Source organism: Triplophysa rosa, linkage group LG20 (genome assembly GCF_024868665.1).
Source record: "Triplophysa rosa linkage group LG20, Trosa_1v2, whole genome shotgun sequence".
NCBI lineage: Eukaryota > Metazoa > Chordata > Actinopteri > Cypriniformes > Nemacheilidae > Triplophysa > Triplophysa rosa.
In genome coordinates, this window is record NC_079909.1 from 4,592,128 (window position 1) to 4,620,106 (window position 27,979).

A 27,979-nucleotide genomic window follows, 5' to 3' on the forward strand; every position below is an offset into this window, starting at 1 on the left:
ATGCAGTAAACAGATCTGGGTCACATATGAGCAAAAAAATCGGATTTTGGTGGCCGTGTGAACGTAGCGTCTTAACAACTAGTCTCACTGACAATTCGTTTGGACTAATCGGTCTTACTTTTCATATTTCAATAAGCCCAGTCTATCTTTTATGTAACTGATTTAAAAAAGTTATGACCAGTCCTGAAGAAATAAATGAGATGACTAACTTTTAAGACTAGTCCAAGCAGTTTATGCAACCGGCCCCTGGTCAGCACTTATACGTCATTCCAGACACCTCCGATTTAAGATATTTCCACATCAAACCCGGAAATAAAGTCTGGATTTTGTAACATTTCAAGTAAGTAAAAGAGTGCCGTTCCAGTAATTATTTCCGATTTGAGGTTGGAAATATCCTATTGCTGCATTTCTGCCAGAAGCTGCTACGCTTTATTTGTTTTTATAACACCCTTAATGCAGCAATCCATTACTTTTTTGGTTTAAAGATCAGTTTTTGAGCAAGCACTTAAAAAAAATAAGTGTTCAGCGGTAAGCTTGTACTGCAGGAATAAATTATAGGTTGAGATATTGTATTTTGCGATTTTGCGGAAAAGCCGTTTGATTTTATGTTTTAAACAAGATGGCGACAGAGAGGCAAAAGAAACAAATTACAGCTTTATTTCAAATTAGAGAACATTTTGAACTGGCCTATTTTATATATATATATTTCTTGTTTTTAGCATAAACCTCATTATAAACGATAGAAAGACTGATTAGATTGGATTAGAATGGATTTTTAAAACAGAGCATAGCACAAACAGACAGACAAGACAGACAGATCGATAAACAGATAGATAGACTTAATGTTGTATTTATTTTTTTGTACGGATGGGGTGTTTGGACAGATGGAAAAATACAGACTTGTGATAAAACATAATACAACAGATAGAAAGACAGAAGAAATACAGATAGATTAGACAGACAGACAGAAGAAATACTGACTTCTAATAAATACAATAGATAGATTAGACAGACTGATAGTAGAAAAGACAGACAGACAGAGAGACGTGTAACTCAATACAATACAACAAACTTTACGATACCGCATATTCACAACATATAGCAAAGCCCTGACAACCACCCTCATCATTCTCCTATAGTGCAGCATCACATCAGTGAGCTGGGCACTGGCAAACGCCACTCACATTTTCTTCAGAAAATGACAAATGATGCTTTGTGTGCCTTATATAGAAGTTGTCCTGTGGCCTGTGCTCCTTGTTCTTTTTGTTATGAAGGCCTCTGTTGTGAAATTCAGTATTCAGCTGGAGTTCATTATTGTGCCGTTCGTTCTTTCGTGAAACCTCTGGATGTTCATTTTACGGGGATTTTCAAGGCCGGATCTGTGTATCCATGCATATGAATGTGACATATTGTCGGAAGGGTCTCATCTTCATAGCACATATTGATGGAATGTGAAATGGGACTTTGGAGTGTGGTCGCACATGAGTTTGAATTGCTGAGCGGAGGCTCGCCGGCATTGGCGAGATGGTCGTTAGGCAGGTTGTATTTTGGAGGCAGGAGCCGTCTGTTAATGTGGCAGGGGACCGTGTGAGCTGTTGCCTATGGAGCTGGTGTCTGGCTTGTTTGGGACTCAACCAAAAGCCATGAGCTGATGCCATTGCCGTGTGGACTTTGACCTTCCTGTCCGTCAGTGTGCTAAAGCTTTTCTCTTCAGATCAGCGCCTTCATTGCCAGCAACCCTGAGCATCAAACTCCAGTCCATCAGCCCCTCATAAAATACACACAGCGTCCAGCAGCGTGGGGAAGTCATCTCGACAAAGTAGTTTGTTGAGTTCCTAATGACTTTTGCTAGATTGTAATGGGATTACTTGAGTAATTATTCTCCGTCTGAAGAGTTGTTCTTGGACTCATTGCTTGTTCTAAAACCCACATTAACAATATAAAGATGGACACCAAATTGCCCATTCACTTCTTAAAGCTTTTCGAATTAAAGCTACAATCCGTAACTTTTTATTTTGATAAAAAAGTACATCAATATCTTCGTACAGTGCCTTACCTCAATTCGTAATGGTCAGTTTATAATAATGATTCATAAGTTGAGCTGTCTAGTGCGATTTTGCAGGTATCTGTCCGTTTGACTTCAACCTACGTAAAGATAAGTGTGGAAAATAACCTGCAGTTTTATGTTTTAAACAGAGATGGCGATAGAGAGGCAAAAGTTACGGATTGCAACTTTAATCTAATAAATTGTTCACGGAAACATTGTGTTAATGCGGATGTGTTTATCCAAAGTGAGTTACAGTGCATTCAAACTATATATCTGAATTTTTGCATTTGCAGGGAGTCGAACCCTGGAATAAACGATTGAAATAGTATATTGAATGCAAAAGAATGTGTCCACCCATACCCTCAAACCTGGTTCTCCAACAGAAAAATACCATAAAATCAGCTTTGTTAAACTGCGCCCACATCAAGGGCAACCAAAGCAAAATTTGCGGGTATCTCACAGTAGCAAACATTGGCAAATATTGACTCATCACCTGAAGTCAGAATGTGGGCTTATTGCGGCCCATCTTCCCTCAGCTGCCTGCTCGAACAAAGAGTCTGGATTTGAGGAACAATGGAAGGCAGATGAGCAAAAAAACAGGGTTTAATGCACTTAAACTCTCTCTCCATCTGAGCCAGAACAACAGATCAATGGCCGTCTTATTGAGTTAGAACCAGGATAATGTTTCTGCTTGAGAAGCATGCAACATTTGTAATGGAGAAACATCAGAGTCCGTGAGGCACAGATCTTACAGTTTTTCAGGGGAATGAAAATGTGTCGGAGCACAGATTCTGAACGGTATCGATCAGCCTCTTGATTGTGATGACTCAATCTCTACCGAATAACATTTTTGTGCTGTCATTGTAATGTCTGCCCTCTTCTCCTCTGAATCTTTCTCAGCGAACAGTGCTGTTTTGGCACAAATAACTAAACCAACATTGATTTTTTAACGAACCACTGGGCGCTCAGTCCTTTTGTATTCGAATTTAGATTTGGATAAGAAGTCTAATAAACAAGTTTTGTGCCAGAGGGAAATTGGATCAGTTATTATTAATACAAAAAGTTAAGCAGATTTGTTTAAAATAATACAATTAATATTATTATAACATAACTCATTATTATAATTATTATACATTATTATAACATAACTCAGTCCTTTTGTATTAGAATTTAGATTTGTATTAGAAGTCTAATAAACCAGTTTTGTGCCAGAGGGAAATTTAATCAGTTATTACTATTACAAAAAGTTAAGCAAATTTGTTTAAAATGATAAAATTAATATTATTATAGCTAATAATAATAAACTATAATGAACAATTAACTGTGTATCTGTGTAATCTATAACAAATATGTGTAATCTACTCCATTATTGACTGCTGTCACAGTCCAATCAGATTCCAGTTTATAAAATCAAGTCCCACCTCAAATTGAAAACTGTGTCTCTCTTCACACACATGTCTCTTCATGTCACGTTTCAAAAGATGACAGCATTCACGAATGAGGGAACGTTGGTTCAGATCCCGAAGAGATTTCTCCGGTTTTGATTTATGCCAAGAAATGATTTAGGCGACATGCAACATATGCTGTTTTGATTCTGAAAGTTTCCAAACACGACTCAATTGCTCATAGTTTAGAATAGTTAAAAAATACAGCCCACATATTACATGGAGCTGAATATGTAAGTGTTTGTGGCTTTGGTTTTAACTGTATGTCTGTTTATTGTTCTTAAGGAAGAGGATATCCTTGACCTGCTAGAACAGTGTGAACTGGATGATGAGAAACTGATGGGAAAAACCTCCAAACAGAAAGGACCTAAGGTAACCACACACACCACGTGAACTATATTAGTCAAAAACTCTAAAAGACAAAATGCTTTTCACATTTATTTATTTCACATTTATTTATTTATTATTGTTGCAGTAGTGCTGTCAGACTGCTTAAATCACCTAAGCCTGTCCTCCTTATTATACAAAATCAAAGTTTCTTTAGGTAAGGACTCTTGTAGCTATTCAATAAGAAATGCCTGATAGTCCACAACTACACAGCACTGCTTTAAGTCAGTAGTCGACTATTAGTTTAATCAAACCAGAGACTAATAGATTTTGAGAATGTGTCGTTTTGCTCATAGTCTTTATTGGGTGCAAGTCATTCTTAGTGAATTTGCCGTCTTCATAGTTCTGGGTGATTTCATTTAAAGCTCTGTCCAAATTAACACTGTGGGTGTAATCACAAACAGAGCGTCCCGGTGGAGAGTTTTATTACTTTGGGTATCGCTCTTCTCGGGCTCAGGAGACCTAATGGAGTTCTTAGTTATGGTTCATTTAAGCATCAACTTCGTCGGAGATGTTTCTCCTCACGTTTTAGGAGACGTTAAAATATACAGTACACAAATGTGTTGGAGTAAGAGAATACAGTAAGAAAATAGATTTATACGATTTATAGAGTTCAGTTTAGATAGTCATTTGTTTAATCTATAGTAAAAGAATCTGGTAAGAAATGTGGTAATACTCCATTTATTGCAGACGTCTGAAACTGAGATCTCTTTTAATCTCAACAAGAGAGACATGGTTCTTTTTCTTATGTTTCTCAAAAGAAGCGTTTTTAAAACAGGACACCTAAAATAATAATTCATCTAAACTCACTCATAATGAACTCACCAAATATTACATTTCATATAAAAAATACATATTTTGTATACAAATGAAAACATAGAATCACTTACAATTAACCATTCATATGTGTATAAAGTGATGGATATTTGTTATAAAAAAATCTTTGTGTTTGACTGAAGAGAATGAAGTCATATACATATGAGTGTGAGCAAAATGATGTGAGATTTTTGACTTGAGGGTGAACTGTCCCTTTAAGGAAAACTGCAGTTACTTCTTACGAATCTCATGGATCTCTAGAACACACAATTGATACATTGTTGAAATCTCATCTGGGGTTTTTCTTTCCTGTCGGGTTGAGCCAGATTACGGTTGAAAAGGTGAAATTAGCGCGTTCATGAGGCTAACAGTCAGTTCCTCCGAAGTGCGGGACAGTTATTCAATTCATTGTTCGATAACTTCTTGAAGGACTTAATAGATTAATTCCCCTGACGTGCGTGCATGTGTTTCGGAGCGAATAAACATGTTCCTGCAGTGACATTAATCAAGACTCGGCGCATCGGGCGTGCATCAGCGCGCCCCGCCACCCTGCCACCGGTGACAAACGTTAATTGGACTCGGGGTGAAGGCTGCAACACTGACATTTTTCTCTCTCCCTGCGGATGTGTTTGTGTGATTGTCTGTCTGTAGGCCCTGTCCTCCATGCCTGAGAGCAGCCCGTCACCCAGAGGGCACAGGGACCCTGAGGACTCCTCGGGCAGCTGCAGCGACAGCAGCTCCGGCTCTGACGCCGATGGAGAAGATGAAAGCAGCAGCATCACGCAGGAGAAGCTCAACACCTCTGAACGCTCTGGTGAGTTTCTCTGCTTTGGGTCTGTGAGGAGGGAAGGTGGTCTGGGAACCTCTTTATCACCGGCGGGCCAGGCATGTTAGGGGGATGGTGTCTCCTGTAGCCAAAACTTTGAGCAAATGACATAAAGTCTGATCTACAATGCAGCTTATGGCCAAATATTGTCCACCTAACAGACTGTGACCAGCGAGAGTTCATTAAAGTTAGCTTAAGTTAATAACTTAAGTTAATAAATAAACATGTTGTAAATTGTCTATTTCCTGGAAGTTGCATAAAAACATCCAATCAGATTACATCTTGCAAAATTAAGAAATAAAGAGTGAATTCAGATTAATTGGTAACCTGAAATCACCCTGTTTCCCTCTTTTGTGAGACATATGCTTTAGACAGTCCGTGAACGGATTATAGAAGATGTGGTCGTCCAGTGTTGGGTGTAACTAGTTACTAAGTAATTAGTTACTGTAATTTAATTACTTTCCCCTTGAAAAAGTAAAGTAAGGGATTACTCTTATTTTTCCTGTAATTTAATTAGTTACTTTTGATGTAATTAAACTAAATACTTTACTAAATACTTCGTGGAGGCAACCACCCGACACGAATCTTGGCCCGGAGGCCAAGATTCGTGTCGGGTGGTTGCCTCCACGAAGTGCATTAAAATCCTGTAAAGCACGGCTATCTGTGGATTATCCCTTACTAAACGCACACACATAATCCTGATTGAGGATGTCATAAATCCATGCATGAAAGGGTTAAACAGATACTTTTACATAGTCACGTATAGAACGAATTCACTAAAGTGAATTATACTTTCCACATTTCATTTAAAAGTGAGAGCGGATTTCTTAGGCGAGTGGTTATGATAAATGCGTCTGTGTGCTGTGTGCGTAATACTCCACCAGTCTTGTTTAAAAAAGTAGCTTGATAGTGTACTGTTAAAGCCACTCTGTTTTAAAACTGACCTAGTGTCATGACTCTGAAAAATGTAGTTGGGTTAGTTATGTCGCTAGTTAGTTAATCCCCAAAATCCCAGCGAGGATCGGAGACTTTCTCCCTTCTGCACTGCTGTCTGTTTTACGATTGCTTCCATATGACAACAAGAGCTGCTTACTACTTCAACTTTTCCCAACCTTTTGTCCGGCCAAACGTATTAAATCTACAGGGCCGTTTGCCGAGCCCAAGCTAAATTACAGATGTAAATCTACAATAATGCATTTGTTTACCTAATTAATTCCTGAAACAGAGAAAATCCATCTTTTTTAATTAGGGTCACAGCATTGGCTGGCCCGGTGCGGTGGCTCTTAATTTGAGTGGCTGGCTACAGCAGGTGATGTCGTGAGAGGTCCCCCGGCTCTCATGCGCCGCACCGTTAATGAGCTTTTCTGATGTTTCAGTCCAGCGGTTTTAAAGGCAAACCGGGAAAACACAGGTTGGGGAGAAGTTCACTGAAGCAGTTTCGGCGTACCGCGAAAACCACGCAAACAAGCCTCGGAAAGCGTTCGTGTTTTAAGGTAGAAGAGTAGTGTTCCTTGGGGTCCATCAGCTGAAACATTTTGCGCATAAGCCGTTTTTTCTTTTATTGTAGTTTGCCATGTGACTTTTTTATTAGCATCGCTCAGGTCGGACACTTTGCAAGAACAGAGTACAAAATAGGGCTTGGAAGTCTTAAAAAATCTGTCAGCAAAAAGGGGTGCTTAACCTTCAGAAAATGACGTGTGTTCACCTCAGGTGGTCAAATTGATACGGTTTTTAAGGAGGTCTTGGGATTTTCAACCCTGTTACTAAAATTTGAGTCATGTCTTAATTTGTTTGAAGCATTTAATGTCCAAAAATTTGGTAAAAATGTATTTGATTAATATGAAGGAAGTTTTACAGCGGTTTTATTTGCACTGCATAGGATTGTGTTAGGAGTTAACAGAAATGTCCGCAAAATTCATTTTTGTTAATTTAATAGAAATGATCTATTCATTTTCTTGGCAGAAAATTACCGGTAATTTGACTGTTTTTTTGCCCTTTTTACAGTGTGATTTGCTTGATTTTGTCATTTTCTAGCAATAAACATTAAACAAAACACACACAAGAATAGGTAACAGGGTTGAAGATTCAGCCCAATTTTGATTAATAGCGATTGCCAAATTCATATTTTCCATAAATGAAACAAGTTTATTGTTTATTATTTGCAAAATCTTTCAACAGGGTTAAACATATTGAAAAAACACAAAGAACAAAGAGTTAAATGTAAATGAATTCACAATTTGGAAGGGAGTGTACATAGATTTGATCCGTTGAAGACTAGCTACAATGTACAACTTTTATGTCACATAACAGTTTAACACCTCTAGTTGTTCTTATACTCTAAAGAACACGGGTTTTGTACCCTATTTACAGAAAGCCCCACAGCATGTGCAGTCCATCCATTATTTGTGCCTGAAGCAATTGAAGCCATGACTTTTCCATTAGCCGCTGAAAGAGAGACAAAGCAGCGAGCTGACAGGTTTATTTGGTGTGCGAGGGGTCGCCGGTGATTGGGTTGCCCAGAGAGGGAGCGTTCGGGCATTCTGGGGTGACTTTGTTTTGCCCCCTCAGCCACACACTACCCTAAGGCCATCTGCAGTGGTCTGAGTTAAGCTTCTATAATACCGCATTTGGCAGGTTGCTTCCCTCAAGATTCACGGATGGAGCAGCGATGCTGCTGGCCAGCTCAAAAACTGGAGGTCATTCAAAATCACGGAATCATATGTATGTGTGTCGGCCCTGATCCTGAGCTGGAAACCTGACAGCCGTCCACGTGACGTGGTGATTAATCAAAGCCTTTCATTAGATTTTTCGTCGGTTGTTGGCAATTTCTTACGCCGGACTTAATTTCCCCCGTCATCCGGGATGGAGTACGTGCGTGCGTGCGTGTCTTAAATCTTTTAAGTCGAATGTTTTGCTGATGTCTTGGTTTTGTGTTTTAGGTCGCGTGCATTGGAAACCCGCCCCTAAACCTCAGCGGGGTCCTTCCTCCTCTCCCAACCTTTCCGGGCTCATCCGCCGTTCCATGTCCTGTCCGCGCTCCATATCCTCTCTGACTGCGCAGTCACCTACCAACGAGACCAGACGGCCAAAAACAGCCACTCACATGGCTAACGGCCCAACTGCAGCCTCTCAAACAGCACCCGCCGTCACGCCCATAACCCCGGCACGACCCCACACGGCGTCTCGCTCGCAGTCGCTCAGTCGCAACACTTCAGCAAACAGAGTCCCACACAGCAGCAGTCTGGGTGCCATTCACTCCAATACGGCAAGTGTCTGTTTAACATGGCATGTTGGCATGCTTCCTCTGTGCAGTTTGTGTGTTGTGTGCACTGTACTACTGTCTGGATGCTAACGGGGCTTTTATGTCCACATAAAAAATACATAGGGACAGATAATAATGATAGCGATGTTTGAAACTTTTATGCCTACTTTTTAAAATAGTTTGCAGCTGTGTGTGTTATTTACAGCACAGCACAGCATACAGAAAGTTGTGTTCTCGGATAGTATTGTATTTCTAACGCAGTCATCCTCACAAACGAACACATACAGTGCAATACATGCACATCTACCCAGAAATATCTTTTTTATATCTCTAGATGTCCTCTAGAGAGGTCTGAACAGATGTTCACCAATATGGGCAGATTTACGAAAGATCTGGCAACGCTTCTCCTGTAAAAATGACAAATATCATTTTTATTTTCCCATCGCTGTCCCGAGTCGATTCAATCCATCAAACAATAAAGATTCGGCACACATACACCCTCACAATCGCAATCTTTGCCATTTGAAGGCTGTAATATGAGCTCTGCTACTGTAGTCTCACACCTCACAGAGGAAAATATGTCATATCTGTGCAGAATTTCTGAATATAAAGCTAAATTACGCTTCTATTTACGAGCGCATTCATCTCATGGATACAGGCGCTCCCACTTGTTCAAGCTCTCATTAACGAATATTAATCCGAAAAAAACAACACACACTGCTGCTATGTTTTATGCCGTTTAATAAGACTTTCCGTAGTTTTGCAAGACAGACTACTGAAGCTACATGCTTTCTTCATCCTCTGAGTAATAGGGTGCATGATCATCACATTTATGAGCTAATAAGGCTTTATTTTCTAATATGAATAAAACCTGATGCTTTGTTTAATTAGGCGTTGTGTTCTTTTCATGATATTCTTCTATTAATAGGACTTTCTGCTGCGTTTGGAATGTTTTGGCCTCGGCTAAGCATCCATAGGCTTTGTTCGGTCTAAAGCTTACAGTATGAACAGTTTACAAAGCCTTTTTGAGAAAAATCATCACATATCACCCGAAAAATGAAAGCTTTTTTTTTTCTTTGAGTAGAGAAATTTATTTCTTTGACGTGTGATTCTAGACACTATACTGTATATGGAGTTTATTATATCAAGGCGTATGTCTTGGCTTTAGAAGTGCATGACATTATGCAAACATTGCTACACAAATAATAAAAAAAGATTTACATTCTTTTGTTACCGTCCTGCCTAAAACAAAATTCCAATCATCTTTTTTTAAATTAGAAACAAATGCAATTGTCACATTTGTAGAAATCAGACTTTTTCTTTTTTTGGGCTCCGCCAAGCATCCATAGGCATTATTCTTATGTCTTATGAAGCTTGTGCTCAGTGTATGAAGAAATAAATGTCCAAAATCACACCCAGGTCTCATATCATCCTAAAAATGAAAGAATGAAGAAATTCTCTAAATCTGTTCTTTGAATAAAGATATTTAATATATTACAGGGACAATATATATATATATATATATCAGTAGGAACACATTTATTTATTTAATTGACTAATAATACGTGACACTTACTGTCATCCCACACTGTAAAAATGTAAAATTATAGAAATAAACTGCAAATTTACAAGATGCATGTAAAATAACATGAGAATTACATTACACATTTTTTACAGTGCAGAAATAGAAAATAAAGAAATTTTCTACATTACAGTAATAAGAAATTGGATTTTTGTCATAAAATTGTCACTTATTATGTAATAATAATAATCAGAATCAGAAAGAGCTTTATTGCCAAGTATGTTTGCACATACAAGGAATTTGTTTTGGTGACAGGAGCATCCAGAACACAGAAACAGCAACAACAGTACACAGAGACCATAACACAATAGAATACAGTACACAGATGATTTAAATAAGGGCCTATGGGTATAAAAATTTAAGAAATACAATACAATAAACATAAGATAAAGATATAGAGAGTAAAGCTATGTGTGTATATAAATATGTACAAGTAAAAAATAAGAATAGACTATTGTAGTACAAGGTATGTGCTATATACAGCAGAATGAATGAAATATAATTTACAGAAAAAGTTGTATAAAAATAGATAGTGTCTATTTTTTAGCTGTCTAATTCATAATAATAAAATATTATATTTTTGCATGCATGATTGTATTAAATTTTGGTGTAAAATATGACTAACAAACCTTTATAAAACCTTGGTTTAGGGTGAGTTTAGCCTTCTCTGCTTTTATGAATCTTTATTTCAAAAAGTAGACACCTTGCTGGGAGCGAAGTCTCTTTGCCGAAACAAAGCTGATGACTGCGGAGAAAGTCGCCGCTGTCTAATTCATCTTTATTGTGCCGCTTCTTTGCATGCACGCGTGCAGGGGGAGGAGACCCTGCTGAGTAAAGAGCAGGAGGCCGAGCTGATGCAGCAGACGCTGGCGGCGCTCAGAGAGATGAGGATTCGTTACCCGGGGAAGAGCGAGGAGGAGGCCGAGGCCGTGCTGGACGAGGTGAGACGCAGCTGAGACGAAGCGCTCGGTCGGGGCGGCCGAACCGGCTGCTCTGTTGCGCTCGCTCCCTGAACTCATTTGAGGACGGCCGAATGCGGAGCCGTTCGTGAAGTCTCTTGCTGTATGTAGACTCATTAGCTGTCCACCTGTATGCTTAATGAGAGCCATTAGCTGTCTGCGCAGAAACACAGCTGGCCGACAGCACCTGTTTAATACACTTCTCAATGTTCATTTACAGCAGCACTTCAGCGTGAGGGGTCTGGGATACATTTACACACCAACGATAGGGTAAACAAAGTGTTTACGGAAGAGATACAAATGTTTATGATACTTACATGTTTTGTCTATCAAGATTATCTTGAGGATTTTTTAAGCTTAAATACAAACTACACAACGGTTGCTCGACATCAACATCGCCACCATGAAGCCTTTGACAACGCTTTTTAAAAACTGGTTGCCTTATAAATAACTACTCTGGGAATGAATATCTATCCACATTTTTAGAGATTTGTGTCCATGTGGAAATACATTTTTTTTTATGCGTAATGATGTTTAATGTCCACAACCATGTCTGTAGTCGCTTTTACGCACTATAAGTTAATCATCAAAATGTACTCATTTTCTCCCTGTTAATCAGAAACATTTACTCAGTAACTCAATCAAAAGTCACCGAGTGCAGACGTGATGTGTCAGAGGAGAACTGGCCCTCCCGGCTGAGACTGGTTTCTACCAAGAATTTGCACACAACAAAAACACGTCATCCCTGTGACACTCTATTGCATTACGTTAAACGCAAATGTCATAAGGTGCTTCCAAATCGCGCACATACGCACTATTCTACGCCATTTTGTGGTATAGTATTTACTCACACAAATAGTGTGAGTAGTGTATTCACATTGAAAATTCTCAAAAAAGAAGTGCACTTTAAGTACCGGGATGATGCACTCATTCAATTGAAAACATGAAGTCAAGTGTGGAAAGCAGGACACTTCGCGCACTCAAGGGTTGCAGTTTCGTTTACGTAGCGGAAGGGAGGCGGGGCGAGCAAAGTTCTCCTGCGGAGTGATTACACTTCAATCTGACGGTGACTGAAGTCATGATGGACAAAACCGATGAAAATTACATTAAATGTACAAATTGATTTTTATCAACACTCATTTTATTGTGCGATTTGCCCTCGCCTCGGAAAGCGCTTATATTTCTAAATAGTAGAAAACGGTGTTGTATTACATTTGGGACGAAACTATCCTTCTGAAATTCATACACTAGATGGTTGAGTGCATGGGGTATAGTTTGTCATTTGGGACACAATTATGGATGCAAGTCCCAGGAAACACATACTGATAATGTATAGCTTAAATGTAAAGCTTGAAATAAAACGCTCTGCAAAATGCATAAATGTAAATTTTGGTGGTTATGTATTCAGCGGGACCAGCGTTCACAGCAGGGGCGTAGCCAGAAGTTTTTTTTTTAGAGGTGGCCAGGTAAGACCCAGGGATTTTATTAGGGTGGCCAAAAAATTCTGTAATTTCAACTGTAATTGGCCACCATGTAGCTACGCCCCTGGTTCACAGGTGTGTGCTGTACCAGCCGTACTCTACGAGGAGAACCCGTGTATATTATTGATCACATAAAATTATGTAAAAATATTCGAACAATCAGATTAATGTTACAACGTTTTAAAAATGTACGTGGTGGGGAGAGAGTCTGCGTGAATGCACTGTTCTGATTCAAGGTCTTTGTCTTCAGAACATGAAGGAAGGACAGAGGTATGGAGCAAAGTGTAAAACAGATTAACTAAAGATTAAGCTAAAATGTATACAGTGAATGCACTCCAAGTTTCTGTAAATAAAAGTGTTCGCCAAATGTACGAACGTCAATGTTTCTGTTCCTTCAGATTCTGAACAACTGGAAGTACCATAAACCAATGGTGGCATCTTACTGGCTGGTGAAGTTAGACGCCACCAAACAGAGGAAGGTGAGTTGACAAATGAAGTTCTGCAAAACTTAACACTTGCATTTGATCAGTCAGAGCTTTTTTTCAACTTGGGTGGCAAAAGTGTGTGATGGATTTTATAAATGTCTCTCGATTCTGAGAAACGAACGACATTTGTATCTGCCTTTAACAAAACACATGATGCAACAAAATGTAACCGATCAAAGCCAGCACTGTTACAGTAGTGAATGACAGGTGATGCCAGCAGGTTACAGGTGCTTTGTGTGGAAACGGTGATATAATGAGGGATTGTCTCGTTGCACAATGTGATTATCAGCTGAAGTGCAGGGATCAGTCAGAATAGAGTTAACATGTCTCACACAGGGCCATTAATTCAGCCATATTGCTGAAAGACACATCACAGATGTCGACGTGCAGATGCGGGAGGGGGAGCTCGAGCTTCAGTCATTACTCTCGTGTTGTTCTTTGCCATTTTGCTGCTCTTCGCCCTTCAAGTTGCATGGCAAACTCTGATTAATTCGAGCTTAGTCAGGTGTTTATTTTAAATAAATGATGACATATTTATTTTGGGGTGAACAATCCCTTTAATATTACGTGTACATGGGTCATTATGTATGACATCATTGTGTAGCACTGTGTTCATGAAGATTGTGGATAGATGGGTGATGTGGGCGAGAGATGCCTGCGTGACTCTATTATCAGATTCATGCTGACTGCATTGGCATAAAAAGGGCAAAAAAAGTCATGTCCTCTTCACTTACAGTTACTGTCAGCCTCTGGGTTCTCCACAAAACTTCTGTATAGTCAGAACATCTTATAAGTGTGCATTGGCTGTTAGGATGTTCTCATGGATGAGCTTGACCTTCAGCCTCCACGTTCCAGGTAAAAAGCCTGCTCAAAAGGAGCTGCCGGCGATGTCTCAGCAGAGCAGCAGTACTTCATAATCCAACCTCATTCTGCTTCTCTAACTGCGATCCGATCAATTCCTACATTTTGTTCTTATTAAATATTCTCTTTAACTAAAAGATTTTCACAGTACTGAAGTAAAATGGGTTGTGCTGTATTTGTCCCTGATAGCACACATACATCTGCCAGACATCTATTTGATGTCTGCATTTACTGTACGCAGTGTTTGCCAAGTTACTCTGAAAAGTAACTAATTACTAGTTACTAATTACATATTCAACCGTGTAATTAGATTACTGTACAAATTACTCTCTCCAAAAAGTATTGAATTACTTATTACTAATTACTTTTTATATCCTATATCAACTTTGATTAGTTAAGTGATTCAAGGATAGACATGAAACAGCTGTTCTTTAATTCGTTCAAATAAATGATATAAAGCTACATAAAGTCGTATTATTAACTGACCAAAGTACTACAAATGTGAGAATGATACATTAAGGCCCAATCCCAATTCTATTTTCTACCCCTTCGCCTACCCCCTCGCCCCTTGAAACAAAGTGGCAAGGGGAAGGGTTACAAATTTTCCGCTAAGAAATGGGACACCACTACTACACTGGTATACGTCATCATACGTCGTTGCTAGCTCCTAACGTTACGTCAGAGGACATGCACCGATGCACCGGGTATATGACATAAAAATATGTTTTCTAATATCGTGCAATCAATGCTGTCCGCTAGCAAACTTTAGCGATTTTTTTTGCAAACGTTAAAAGAACATCACCGTAAATACAAGCACAAGATTGAATGTTACATACATAAAATGAAAAATTGTCATGAAAATCCTTATTAATGTCAAAAATTACTTACATTTGGGTCTGCTTGCTTGAGTGAGCAGCCATGTTGGAAATTTCTCTTAGCCTTTCTTTTGAAGTGAGGTCCCGAAAAATCTTCATTTTAAGGGCTATCTGGCCCTTAGCCCTACCCCTCCAACCAAGAGAGAATTGAGACACCCCTTCACGTGAACGCGCCAAACGGAGGGGTAGGGGAAAGTGTAGGGGTAAGGGGTAGAATTGGGATTGGGCCTTAAACACAGATTTTAAAGTTAGATTTAGAATTTTGATGTCAATTCCACTATAGCACACACATATATTACACACAGTATTTAGTTTATTTACATAAGAAGTAACTGCAATTCAATTACAGAAAAAATAAGAGTAATCCCTTACTTTATTTTTCAAGTGAAAAGTAATTAAATTACAGTTACTAATTACTTAGAAACTAGTTACACCCAACACTGACTGACTGACCGTTTTTTTTGGATAGTTTGCTCATCTGCAATATGTCTCATAGATGTCATAAACACACCTAGAAGATCTATCTGGGGTCAAACTACAGTTTCAGACCGTTTCCTCAAATCGGTCCATCGTTGTTCGCTCATATTGATTCAATCTTTGCTTGAAGGTTTTGGACATCATCCGTACCAGCATCCGGCAGGTTCTGCAGGGCATCTGGAACGAAGTGGACGTGGAGAGCCTTCGCCTTTATCGCCTTCTCAACCGCGTCTTCAACCGCCTACTCTGGAGTCACGGTCAGGGGATGTGGAACTGCCTCTCCAGCTCTGGGTATGTTCACATTCAGCCTTATTTTTTGATGTTTGGAAGTTTGACCGTAAGTAAAACGACCTCAGTTTTGTTCTTGATTGACTGAATTTGAAAAGTCTTGATACAGACATTCAGCTCCATTGAGAGACATATAGAAACACACAAGCTCACCGCTATAATACACGTAGACTTACGCATGCTGTGATTTTATCAGCTCTGAGAGCAAACAGTGGGGAGCCCTTTTTATCGACCGCCCCTCTCCCTCTACTCATTGCGGGGGCTTCTCAGGGACATTGTATGGCCCGCTCGCTCTTGTAATTGCCACCGAGTGAAGGATGTTATATAGCCAGGTTCAGACCATTTGGAGTTGATGAGAGCGAACGCAGCTCTGGGGGATTAGAGGCAGTGCCGGCGGCCCATGCTGTTTCTGTTTAATCAGGGACTGATGTGTGAAGGTGGCCCGTGAGCCGTTAGCACGGGAAGGAGATCTCGGCAGGAGAGCGTTGCAGAGCCTCCCCGCCTGTAATGTACAATTCAGATCCACAGACGTTACATTTCATCATCTCCACAATCAAACAAATCTCTGTTGCCGCGACGACAGTTTGAAGAAACGAGACTCTCGGCGCGATTCAAATGAACGAGAATCAAACCCCTTAACTTATCCAGACGATTCGTCTGTTTCGTTAAAAGATGGAAGGATATTTTAATTTGACACTGTAGTAGTTTGTAGGTCTTTGACGGCAAATTTGATGTGCAAATTTATCGAACGGTAGCTGCTGTTTGAAGACACGCTGAATAGGTGTGGTTGTATAGATTTTTTTATTAAGTTTAATAAATTTTATTTATATAGCGCTTTTCACAATTTTGCATTGTTGCAAAGCAGCTTAACATGCAATTAGGCAGTGGTTACTGTAGTATTAACACAACAGCAGCAATCCTCCTTAATAACATGGTGACTTTCGCTGCGTTATTTACAATATTCTAATGTGCATATTTTTGACATGGTTTTAGGTTATTTGCATATACTAAATTCAAAGAAATGAGGTAGAGTTTGATAAGGAGTACTGTCTGGATTAATTAATTAATGCGCGTAATGTGCGTATACTAATATCAATGCACTAGTACTTAACGTAAGATGACTTTTTCAGTACTTTTTAATGTAAGTTTATAATGTTAAGTGTTCTTTAAGTGTAACAGCGGTAAACTTTGAGTACACAACGAATTTACAACCATGTATTTCATTTGTACGGCAACTGTTCCACTTACAGCTATACTAGTATACTAGTGAACGTACAGCTACTGTACACAAGTTAAATACTTGTAGTACAATACTAATTCTGCATTCACACCAAAGCGAATGAGGTGATTTGTGCGAGTAAATTACTTACAAAGTCAATGCAAAGACGCAAATAGACGCAAACTCGCGCGGGGCAATTCGAATCATGCGAATCAGGTGGGGCAATTTCCGCAAAAGCGTGTCAACCGCACAAGTTGAAAAATTTCAACTCAAGCAATAAATTTGCGCGACGAGCTCATTGACACCTACTGTTTGACACTTCCAGACAAGTGAAGACACTTACCATTGTGCAATGTTTTTCGGGTCACTCATGCGAAAATAACGAACTATTCACACGAGTAAAAAGAGTGAGGAACGTGATGCTTCGCGTTTAATGTAAAAACAGCATAATACTTGTTTTAGTTTATGTAAATACACTTTGAAGTATACTCTCAGTAAACTACTACTTTGGTCGTTTTTATATTGCATGTATACTTTAAAGTTTCTTTAAGTGAACTTAACATCATACTTATAGTTTACTATTTAAAGGCGGGGTGTCCGATTTCTCTTAGCCATTGTTGATGTTCAGATCACCAAAACAAACACACCCCTACCCCTATCTGTCGCTTTCATCAGCGCTCGGCTCGGCTAATGTCCGTCCTGTGCACTGTGCACCTTACTGTGATTGGCTACAAGGCTGTTTTGGTACTCGGCCCGACTCAGTTGTCTAAAGTGTAATTCGGAAATCGGTTACCCCGCCTTTAAGTAAAAATAAAATTAATAGGCTACTTCAACAAAAGAGTATACACAACTTCAAGTCAAGTATGCAGTGCTTAGAATATTTCCTTTTTTGATATCGGTTCCTCTGTGATGGAATGAAATGCCAGCCTCTACCCGAGCTGCAGCATCCTTCACAACTTTCAAAAAACAACACAAAACATGCGTATTTTTTAGGTTAAAAGAAGTATATGAGATGAGATGAAGTACTTCTCTTTTTTATGATAAAACAATAATGTAACCCTGATTTTCACTATGGTGACCCATACAGTGTAATATTTATCATTAATGTGTGTGTATGTGACTCCAGCAGGTCATCGTGGCAGAGTGTGTTCAGTAAGAGCAGTGAGGTGTTGTCCTCACAGGAGCTCAGGTGCTGTCAGCGAGTTGTACAGCTGTGCAGAGACTGTCTGCTCGTGGTCTACAAGTTTGTGGCCGACTCCCGCGGTTCTCTCAGCGGACTCAGTCCAGACTGGGACGACACAAGGTACAGTTACTCTTTTCGAGTATCCACTGTCCATCAGCCAGCCATCATGCTTGTTTCAGCCAATGACAACACTGCAGAATGGAAATGTGTATTAGTAACGCATTACATCAGAATTCACACATCAACTGCATTCAATATTAAAATAAAACTATTTAAACAACATTAAGTGATTTGTTGTTTCGGTAATGTAGTCATTGAAACAAATTTGATAAGATTTTGGGGTCATGTCACAAATCATCATCCCCTCATCCTGTGAGTTCACCCTCTTGGACGTTATCATTTTCCGCCTCCTCTTCATCCACCATCCGAGCCAACATCGGCTCTCTCCTATCACTGGTGTTCTCTCTGGACACGCCTCATTGCCGACTCAATGCTGGAACGGCCCTCAGGGATCTGTTGTTTTTCAATGAGCCCACATCTGCGTCGCCTTGTTAGGATGATGATGTCTGATCCTGTCTGAGTCTCAATCTGGCTCTCTTACTCCATCCCTACTCTTCCTCGACTAAATGTGTCAGGTGACCGTCCTCTCTCCAGACTTGTGTTAAACGTGAAGTCAGATTCGATCTGGTTTACTTTCCTAACACACCGTCTGGGGTGGTTATTTCAAAGAAATACGTAGAACAACTTCCTTCAGGTGAAAAGGAAGGTCATTTCGGAGGTGATGTCACGAATCCCTCGTACATTAAAACTGCCCCACAGCTACCTGTCATACAGAGAGTTCCACAATCCAGTGCTTTCCCGGTCAACAGAAAGGTCTTGACAATTTTTAACTGTTTCACCCAGAGAGTAAGATGAGTTGTGCGTTTCATTTAATGTTGACATGAATAGAATTCAAACGTTTTACTTTTGAAAGTAAAGTTGCGTTGTTGCATTGCATTTTTTATGTGGCATAAAATAAATGAATGCTTCCAAAGTTAAACATGCAAATGTGCCATTAAATTATTGAAATATTTGATCAGTAGTATTAACATAGCTATTGTTGTTATTACTATAGATGCACCGATATATCGGCCAATAATCGTTATCAGTCGATAAAAGCAACTTTCTCACTATTGGCTTTAAAAAAAAACAGCTGACCAGGGCCGATATATCCTGTCAATCAAAAGAGGACAGAATAATGCAATGAATTTGTGCTCTGTATATAGAAAATGTTAAGAAACATCACCAGTTTAATGTTCAATATTAATAGTCATTATATGAATTAATAACATTCATAAAGTTAAGAAATATTCATTTAATCTTCCGAATCGGTATCGGCAGATATTACTATGAATAATCAGCTATCGGTATCGAGAAATTTAGTATCTCTAAATATTACAAATTTCAACAAATTATATTTTTTATAACAAATGTAAATTACGTATGATATAAACTTTATTTCACTTAATTATCTTTTTACAATTGGCTATATTTTTAAAGAATCTTTAGAGTTTCCAAGATGGCAGATTATTGTTGTACATTTAAGCTTTTTACATTAACATACACTAATAATAATGCTATAACATTTATTTGCAATTAAATCTTTCAATGAAAACAAACTTGTAAGCAATTTGGAAAAACAAAACTTTTTCGCAGAATGGTAATTCCACCCTTTACAAATAAAAAAGTACCGAACTGAACAACAGGGACATCTTCTGAATGCACAGTGCAAGGTTTACTTGTGTTGCCAGATCTTGAATAAAACCGTGAACAAGAGCCATAATAAACCAAAATGAACCTAATCACAAATCTCAACTGAATTCTTAAAAAAATAAAACACTTAAAAATTGTGCCCACTTTTAAAACTCCATAAACAATAAATCACTTTATGAGTCAAGCCCAAAAAAGGTTATATTATGTGTAACATGGCAACATTAAGACAGCGTTCTGCGAAGCGACCCGTGTATAAATATATATCTGTAAATTGTATAAAACTTTATATGGGTCGCATCAATTTAAAATAAAAAAATGTATACACATATTCAGTACGAATAGATGTTGCTGCACTTATAGACAGTATAGCGTAGATGGATTATGAGGGAAATAAAAACAGGAGGCTGTCACAGGTCTATGAAATGATAGCTTTTGACAGTTATGTTATCAACTACGGAGACATAACTCCATAAACGTGAACCACGAACGATGAGCCATTGGTTTTCTCTCAAAGCGTCGCCGAGATTTCTCGTAGAGCTTCAGCGTCGACGTGGCAGTTGGACGATAGAGTGTAGGATTGAGACAAGCAAACAGAAGAGATATGTGCAGATCTCAGAGTGATTGTGTGTAATTAGTAAAGCACACAGTCTTTGGAAGGTTAGACAGCTGGCGGTTCTCTGGGGGCTTCACACTGGCAGGTTTTTCCATGAAGCGCTCAATGATCAAAAGCCAAAGACCTGGTGAAATCCTCAAAGAGGTCCAATTAAACACCGCCTGCAGCCTGATTGTCCCTGAGTGATGGAGCTCTCTCTCACGGATGAGACTTCCTTACTGGGAATTCTTCAGAGCCGGAAAGACCCGCCTACGTATATGTTCCTATTTGAATTTCATATTCCTTTGACATTTCCTTTTGTTGACCACACTCGGCTGTCTGTAGTAAAAAATATGGTAATGAGACTTTCTTGAGATCTCACCTGTCTGAGTTCCCGGAGGGAAGGAACCGGTGAATGAGGCCTGCTTTTTAAAAGCTTTAATGAAAGGAACGCGAGAAAAGATCACCAGCGCATGATGCCAAAGGTTGGCTCAATATGTTTGTCCATGTTGGAGATCGAAGACATCGATATTCATCATTGCAGGAAGATTTTTATGATCCGTAAGTCTGGGGTAATAAAGAAAGCAGGCTGTCCTCTTTGATGATTACAGAGCGGCGAGTGTATGCGCTGCGGACACGTGCTTGGCGTGGTGCGGTACTGTAGTGTGTACTCAAGAAGATTCAAGGACGTTCTTTAGAGTTAATTTGATTCTTCCCGTGTCTCTTGGGTCTGTCTTTCTGCAGAACAAGAACAAATCTTTTTACCTAGATAAGCCGCTGTCCTAATTTGTTCTGGCAATATTGTAGTTCTGCTATAAATGCAAGTAAATGGCATCATGTTTACAGTGATTTAAATAGAAAAAAAGTAAATACACAAATAAGTACATGAAAAGTTTAGGGTCACTTGACAAATGTTTCTCATGGTCTTCAAATCTTTTCACCCGAAGGTGTATGCTAAACTAACATTATAATGAAAAAAGTTTTTATATGCACAAGGTAATGATGTGAAATAAGACCCCAGAATAGATGGACATCATTTATGAGACACGGTCCTTATTTTTTAAGAAACCTTCCACATTCAAAATAATTGGTAAAAGTAACAAATGAAGAATCGTTGTCTGTCTGTCTCTCTGTCTGTCTCTCTCTCTCTCTGTCTGTCTGTCTCTCTGTCTGTCTGTCTGTCTGTCCGTCTCTCTGTCTGTCTCTCTCTCTCTATTCTGTCTGTCTGTCTCTTTGTCTGTCTGTCTGTCCGTCTCTCTGTCTGTCTGTCTCTATGTATGTCTGTCTGTCTGTCTGTCTCTCTCTCTCTCTCTCTCTGTCTGTCTGTCTGTCTGTCTCTCTCTCTCTCTCTGTCTGTCTGTCCGTCTCTCTGTTTGTCCGTCTGTCTGTCTGTCTGTGTCTCTCTCTGTCTGTCTGTCTGTGTCTCTCTCTGTCTGTCTGTCTGTGTCTCTCTCTGTCTGTCTGTCTGTCTCTATCTCTGTCTGTCTGTCTGTCTGCCTCTCTCTCTCTCTGTGTGTCTGTCTGTCTGTCTCTCTGTCTGTCTAACTAACACAATAAAACACAATAAACAATAAAACATGATAATATAATAAAAAACATGATTTTTGAATTATGTTTCAAAGCAAATTATATGTTCTTAAGTTTAACATTTTCAACAGTGCAAAAAATTAAGTTACTTAAAAATATAGTGCATCATTTTTGCGACCATTTTTTAAACCCAGTTCTACAAGAAATTTTAAGCAGCATTACCTAAAATTCTTTAGTAGGCATTGCTTACGTTTTTGAGTAACCCTAACCCTATTCCCAGCAAGCGATTTTGCTTATTTTTTTGGTTGGTGTGACTCAATATTTTAAGCTGTTTTTACTACCACATTTTTGTTATTTCTACCAAAAAAGTCTAGTTTACACCTATGATAAAATGTAAACTCATTTAGATTAATAATTTTATGTTCTTAACACCTAAAATACAGAAACAACGGACAGCCGTGAAATGTTGAAAGCTTTATTTTTTCGCTGAATGAATTTAAACATGAAACATCCAGCTGTTCAGAAATGTAAATTTCATTGTACAACAAAAAATAAACATTACTAAACAACAGACATTCTGACAACATGATAACAACAGTACCCATCATCATGGTTTTTAATATTTGTGGTGTTGTATGCATGAGTGCAGTGTAGAGTTGTGTTATTTCTATAATGTTTGTGTGTGGTCTTGAGTCCGGTGTTGAGCTGAATATGGAGATCAGGAGGATCTGGAGACCCCCCTCTGGTTATTACTTGCTCTGCAAGGTTAATTAACTTCACCATTATTGTCCTGAAACAAAACAATATGATATTAATGTATAATATAATAGTATAAAATATACATACTGAAAATTAAAAGAATGTAAAAAAAGCTATGAAAAGAAACAACAATGTGAAGAATCAATATGAACTGTTATGTTAAACACACATCATGTGGATTCTCTATAAGTTCCTCACTTTGAAAGTCAGGTGTCCCAAGATTTTCTTTAACATTCATCCAGGAATTGTTTTTACTAAAATATAAAACAAAGATATTAAAGTCACATAATGGAGTTTTACCAGAACTTGACAACACTGCCATAGAGTAATGTCACACTAACAAAATTGATTGTACTTATACTGTGTTGTTCACTTATACTGCTCAGTATGCATATTGTGCGTTTAAAACACACACAAACAATTATATAAGTACTACAATAAAAAATGTAAATTAATCACTAGCCGACACAGTTCTCTTCTATCGTGACTGCAAAGTGACAGTGTGCCATTTTAAGGAGGTTTCTAACCAACACAATGCATAGAGATTCTGAGCGCGATGTATCAGGCTTCAGTTGAAGCGCCCATATGCATGCATGTTTATGTCCTTTTGATATCTGGAGCTTATTTAAAACAACAAGAAACGTGCACCTCCACAATTAAACTTATTTAAAATTAAAATTTTAAGAAACATGTATCTTCACACTATTGATAGAATTTATTTGATAAAACAATTTAGTATAAAACAAGTTTAGTTTACTCACCTTTATCATCCGAGGAGATGATTTTCAGAAAATGACCGACAGCGCTCTTGAACGCCAGTTCATCGTTACATGATCTAACCAAATCGTAAAAAAATGTGTCAAATTGACTAATACCCAGATTCATGTGACTTTACTAAAAATAACTGTTTTACTGAGCCATATTTACTATGGCCATGAATCATTTTTTACAGTGTATGTTTACATATTATTACAAACATTTCTAGGGGCCATTAGAGGTTTGTGAAAATGATAATAAAATGCTAGCACTTGTTGTAAACTTATGAAAAGCATCTTATGGTGAGACCTCAAGAAGTCACTTAATAAAATGCATTAACATTTGTAAAAATTAGGCAATGGATGACTATATTGAAGATACTAAAATATAACATAGTTTTAAATTATTTAACATTTGTGTGTGTGTGCGTGCACGCTTTGTTTACTTTTAAAGAGTTTACTCAAATATTAAGAGAAGATATAAATAAAAAATGATCAAGGAGTCCTTTATTTTTACTGGGAGTGTGTACAGTATAGATATACAATATGCAGCTACAGCAGCTGCAGAAAATAATAAGGATTGTGTTTCATTCTGTGAAATTTAACCACATTTCTTGCAAATTTCAAATGAATTTATGGATTGTTTGCAGAAAATAGAAACAGGTCAAAATGATAGACTGGTCATCTATTCAGGGTGTCTCCTGCCTGTGGCCCCTGATGCTCCAGTCATTCTGTCACACTGCAGTGTTCAGATACATCCCTTGTGTCAGAAAAACATTGTGCGTATAAGTATTTATGATATGGATTTATATAATATATAGCAAAGACATATGATGCCAACATCCAACCATGCTCTGACCGTCTATGTAGCCAACCTGAACAGAAAATAACAACCTGGCATGGTTTAAACTACATCTCTTCAAAACATTTTTCTCTTCATTTGTTACCGACCCCTATATTCAGAAAGATTTTGGCAGCTTGAATGAAGGACTGCAGCATGTTTAATTCAACATGTTGCTATTGTCACCATGTTATTTAATGAATTAACTTGAAATAGCTTTGGTTCAAGCTCAATTCTAATTAGGCCGTTGTGTTTTCACACTGTGTGAGTAGTCAGCTGTCTCTGGTGCTTACTCTCCCCGTCTTGATCCAGGCAGTAATTATCTTACCTGTTATCCTGTCTCGGACATCCTGCACATTAAACAAGTCACGTACAGCCCCTGGTCTCACTCATTGTTAAAAATGGCACCGTTTGGACACGAGGGTCAGCAAAGGGGACGGGAATCTACAGCGTCGGTTGAGGGAGGATTTGAAGCGGAGAGGTGCCTGAACTCTTCGGGCGACCTTTTGTGCCTCTAATCCTGCCTTTGAGTCTGATGTCCAACCTCTATTTCTCTTTCTGTTTCTCTCCGTCTGTGTAGGAACCTGCTGCTGGTCACATCCCAACTCCTCATCAAGTGGCCATCCTCCAGCGTCGGCCGCTCGGCGTCCTCGTCGCGGCCCCGCAGCGTCTTTACTGCACGGATGGGCCACTTCTGATGGCCGCTGGACTTGGATTAGAAAATGCAAGGATCTACATGGAAAAAACAGATTGCATCTGCCTGCGTCGTCCATGCGTCGGATGCAGACAATTGTGCAGTTTCTGCCTCCCATTTGCTGTAAAATAGCCGCTGCACTGCTGTCTCCCTTAGGATGCCACTGAAGATGATGAACACTATGGATATATTTTCAGTTCTTCCACCAATTGCAGTGAATGTTACAGTCTAATGGAGCTTCTATGGTCGATCATGATGTTATTTTAGCGGCGTTTTTACCAAATTATTTGATCGATTAATGCACAAAATGTCACTTTCTTATTTCACTTCATGTTTTACTTTAGTTCTTTCCAAAGTCAAGATTACAAGAGTTCACACAGGATGTGTTCTGACGTACAAAAAAATAAGTAAATTAAAGTTCGTTTTTTACTTGACAATAGTCTTTCCTAAAGAAACCCGCAAATACAAAAATAATATTATAATTCAACACAGATTTCTTTTATTATTAATGATATTATGAAGTACCAGTGAAGTACAAAATTCTGAAATGTATAACCAGTTTTATCTATTTTACAAACGAACGCATGTCGGCTCATTTAAAAAAAAACGTGACACAAAATTCATCAGTGGTGCAGAAAACACACCACTAAACAACACCAACACCAACAAAAAAACAGACTCAAGAATGCCTCCTGTGTGAAAGTCCAAGAGTAAATGTCAAGGTTAGCGTTAGAGGTTTTACGTTAGAGCTTAGGGTTAAGGTTAAAGCCTAGATCTAGGGAATTATGGGTAAATTAGAGTTAGGAAATGAATCATGCTTACTATTTGAATGCTTTATGAATGCTTTGTTATACTAGACGTTGCCTGTTCCGAACGTACAGCTGAGATCACCCGTCAACTTGCGGGACGTAAATCTCCTTGGCATAACTTTAAGAGCCATATTGTGTAGATGCAAATATTAACCTCAACGTCGGACCTGTCTGATGCGTGTCCTTGCGGAGATGATGAATGGGACCTTCGGTATCGCCGTGGGTGCGACAAACTGTCCGCGAGATGGACGTGCTGAAACTTGGACGGCTGCATCTTGAAGATACTTGAATTAATTTATGCTATTTATTTCGTGAAAAAATGTCTGTTTACATTAATATCGAATTTCTGAGATATGTTTAAGTGTTTTCTTCACGGCATTAGCGATGTATCATTGGTTTTATGAATGGAATAACCTTTAATGACAGTACTGTAATAAGTGCTAATGGCAGAGCTTCGCTTCGGATCTCATTAGGATTCATGCTCATGTCGTGTTTTAGTAAAAGTGACCTGGATGTGCCAGCTCAAAACACGCTGTGCCAATACCACTCACAACCAGCAGTGTGTGTTCACGAGGAGCCGTGTGACGGCTGGCAGGATTTATAAAAATGTGGCTTTCTTTTATTTAGTTATTTTTGTCAGTAAGGAAAATGACAGTGACGATGTTCTAACAGCCAACTATTCAAATCCTTACGGCCATTAAACGGGCCATTTCACCCTCCATGCCACAATGCCAAATATTATTTTCATTCAGGATAATGGTTTTTAACAGCAATAAAAGGCTTAAAACACGTAAACAGACTCCAGACTTGTATTTGAGATTCTCATGGAGTGTCTGACCTTCTTGACTTCGCTATATTTTTTCCTCATGAGGGCGTCTTACCATGAGCTACCGTACGCACGCATAAACCGCAGCTTGTACCGAACTGACATTACATGTCATTCCACATGGTCTCGTATGAGATGCCAGAGCGCAACCTTGTCATGTTTTGATCTAACCTGAGGTCATTCCACAAAACTAAAAACTACACCATAGAACTCCTTGTTACTACTCGTTTTCTTCCTTGTCTCGTACAACAAAAGCAAGAATTTGACAGCGTTACTTGGCAACAGTGAAAGTGGCACACGCTTTGACACAGAATGATTTTTCTATAAAAAAAATCATTAAGTAACTGATACTTTATGTGAGTGTTGGTTGAGTCAATACATGTCATTCTAGTTAAAGTGATTTTCTGTACTGTCTGAGGCATTTTTGTGCAGTAGTCAGGTATAGCTCCTGCAGGTGGCATTTTTGGTAGAGGTCAACAATTTAGAAGTTAAGATACACCGTAAGCGATTATAGGGAAAAAAGGTTTATTTTTGTTAAAGTTTGAATAGTTTATTCAGGTGTTAAATTAGTATGCTTTAACTATAATATAGAATAGTTTTAACTAAAAATAAGAAATTGAAGAGATCAGATGCAAAACCCTCTAAAAGCCACCTCCGTCAAAAATGAGATGTTACAGGTGCAGTGAACTAGGACCATAATTTTAACCCGAGCTTTTGTTGTATAAGAGGGAATCGTATTCCAGCGAACCTCCTGTAAGTGTCAGACCTGAAAACGTCCTTGTTACTGAAATAACAACTGTTATTGACACGAGGCTCAGCGAACGGCAGGTCCTGGAATGCACCTATCTAGGTTGAACACCGCCTCCACAGAAGAATATCAACGACTACTTCTCTAGCCCCGCCCACTGGTTCGCGCATGACAGTACTGAACACAAGCTGCACGGAACCAGATAGAGCGAGTGTAAGCATCGTGCCGTTAAAGATCGCAAAATATTGTGCAGTGCCTGGTTGTGGAAGAACACAGTCGCTGCTTAACCTTCCTTCGGATTCCGACAGTAGGAATGCCTGGTTGAAGTTCATTTTTAAAGGCGTTCCAGCTCACGTGGGGAAAAAATTGAGCGTTTGTTCGTTTCATTTCAAGCGGATTCCTTGAACAAGTCTTTGCGGAGAGACTAAAATGAAAAAGCAGTGCTGTGCCGTCAATATTGGATCCAATAGGAATGGCGCAGCA

At 38.8% G+C, this 27,979-nt stretch overlaps 1 protein-coding gene across 1 annotated transcript in view; it reads left to right on the top strand.

The window, feature by feature from the left end:
• ttll7 (tubulin tyrosine ligase-like family, member 7) overlaps nt 1–26,709 on the top strand; it is a 75,180-nt gene extending 48,471 nt beyond the window's left edge. The window contains exons 14-21 of the mRNA XM_057362543.1: nt 3,782–3,864; nt 5,347–5,509; nt 8,461–8,786; nt 11,178–11,306; nt 13,204–13,284; nt 15,634–15,794; nt 18,140–18,313; nt 25,000–26,709. Of these exons, the coding sequence (XP_057218526.1) occupies nt 3,782–3,864; nt 5,347–5,509; nt 8,461–8,786; nt 11,178–11,306; nt 13,204–13,284; nt 15,634–15,794; nt 18,140–18,313; nt 25,000–25,117 (1,235 nt within the window). The 3' untranslated portion in view covers nt 25,118–26,709. The remainder of the gene's footprint in view (nt 1–3,781; nt 3,865–5,346; nt 5,510–8,460; nt 8,787–11,177; nt 11,307–13,203; nt 13,285–15,633; nt 15,795–18,139; nt 18,314–24,999) is intronic.
• Nucleotides 26,710–27,979: the final 1,270 nt, after the last annotated feature.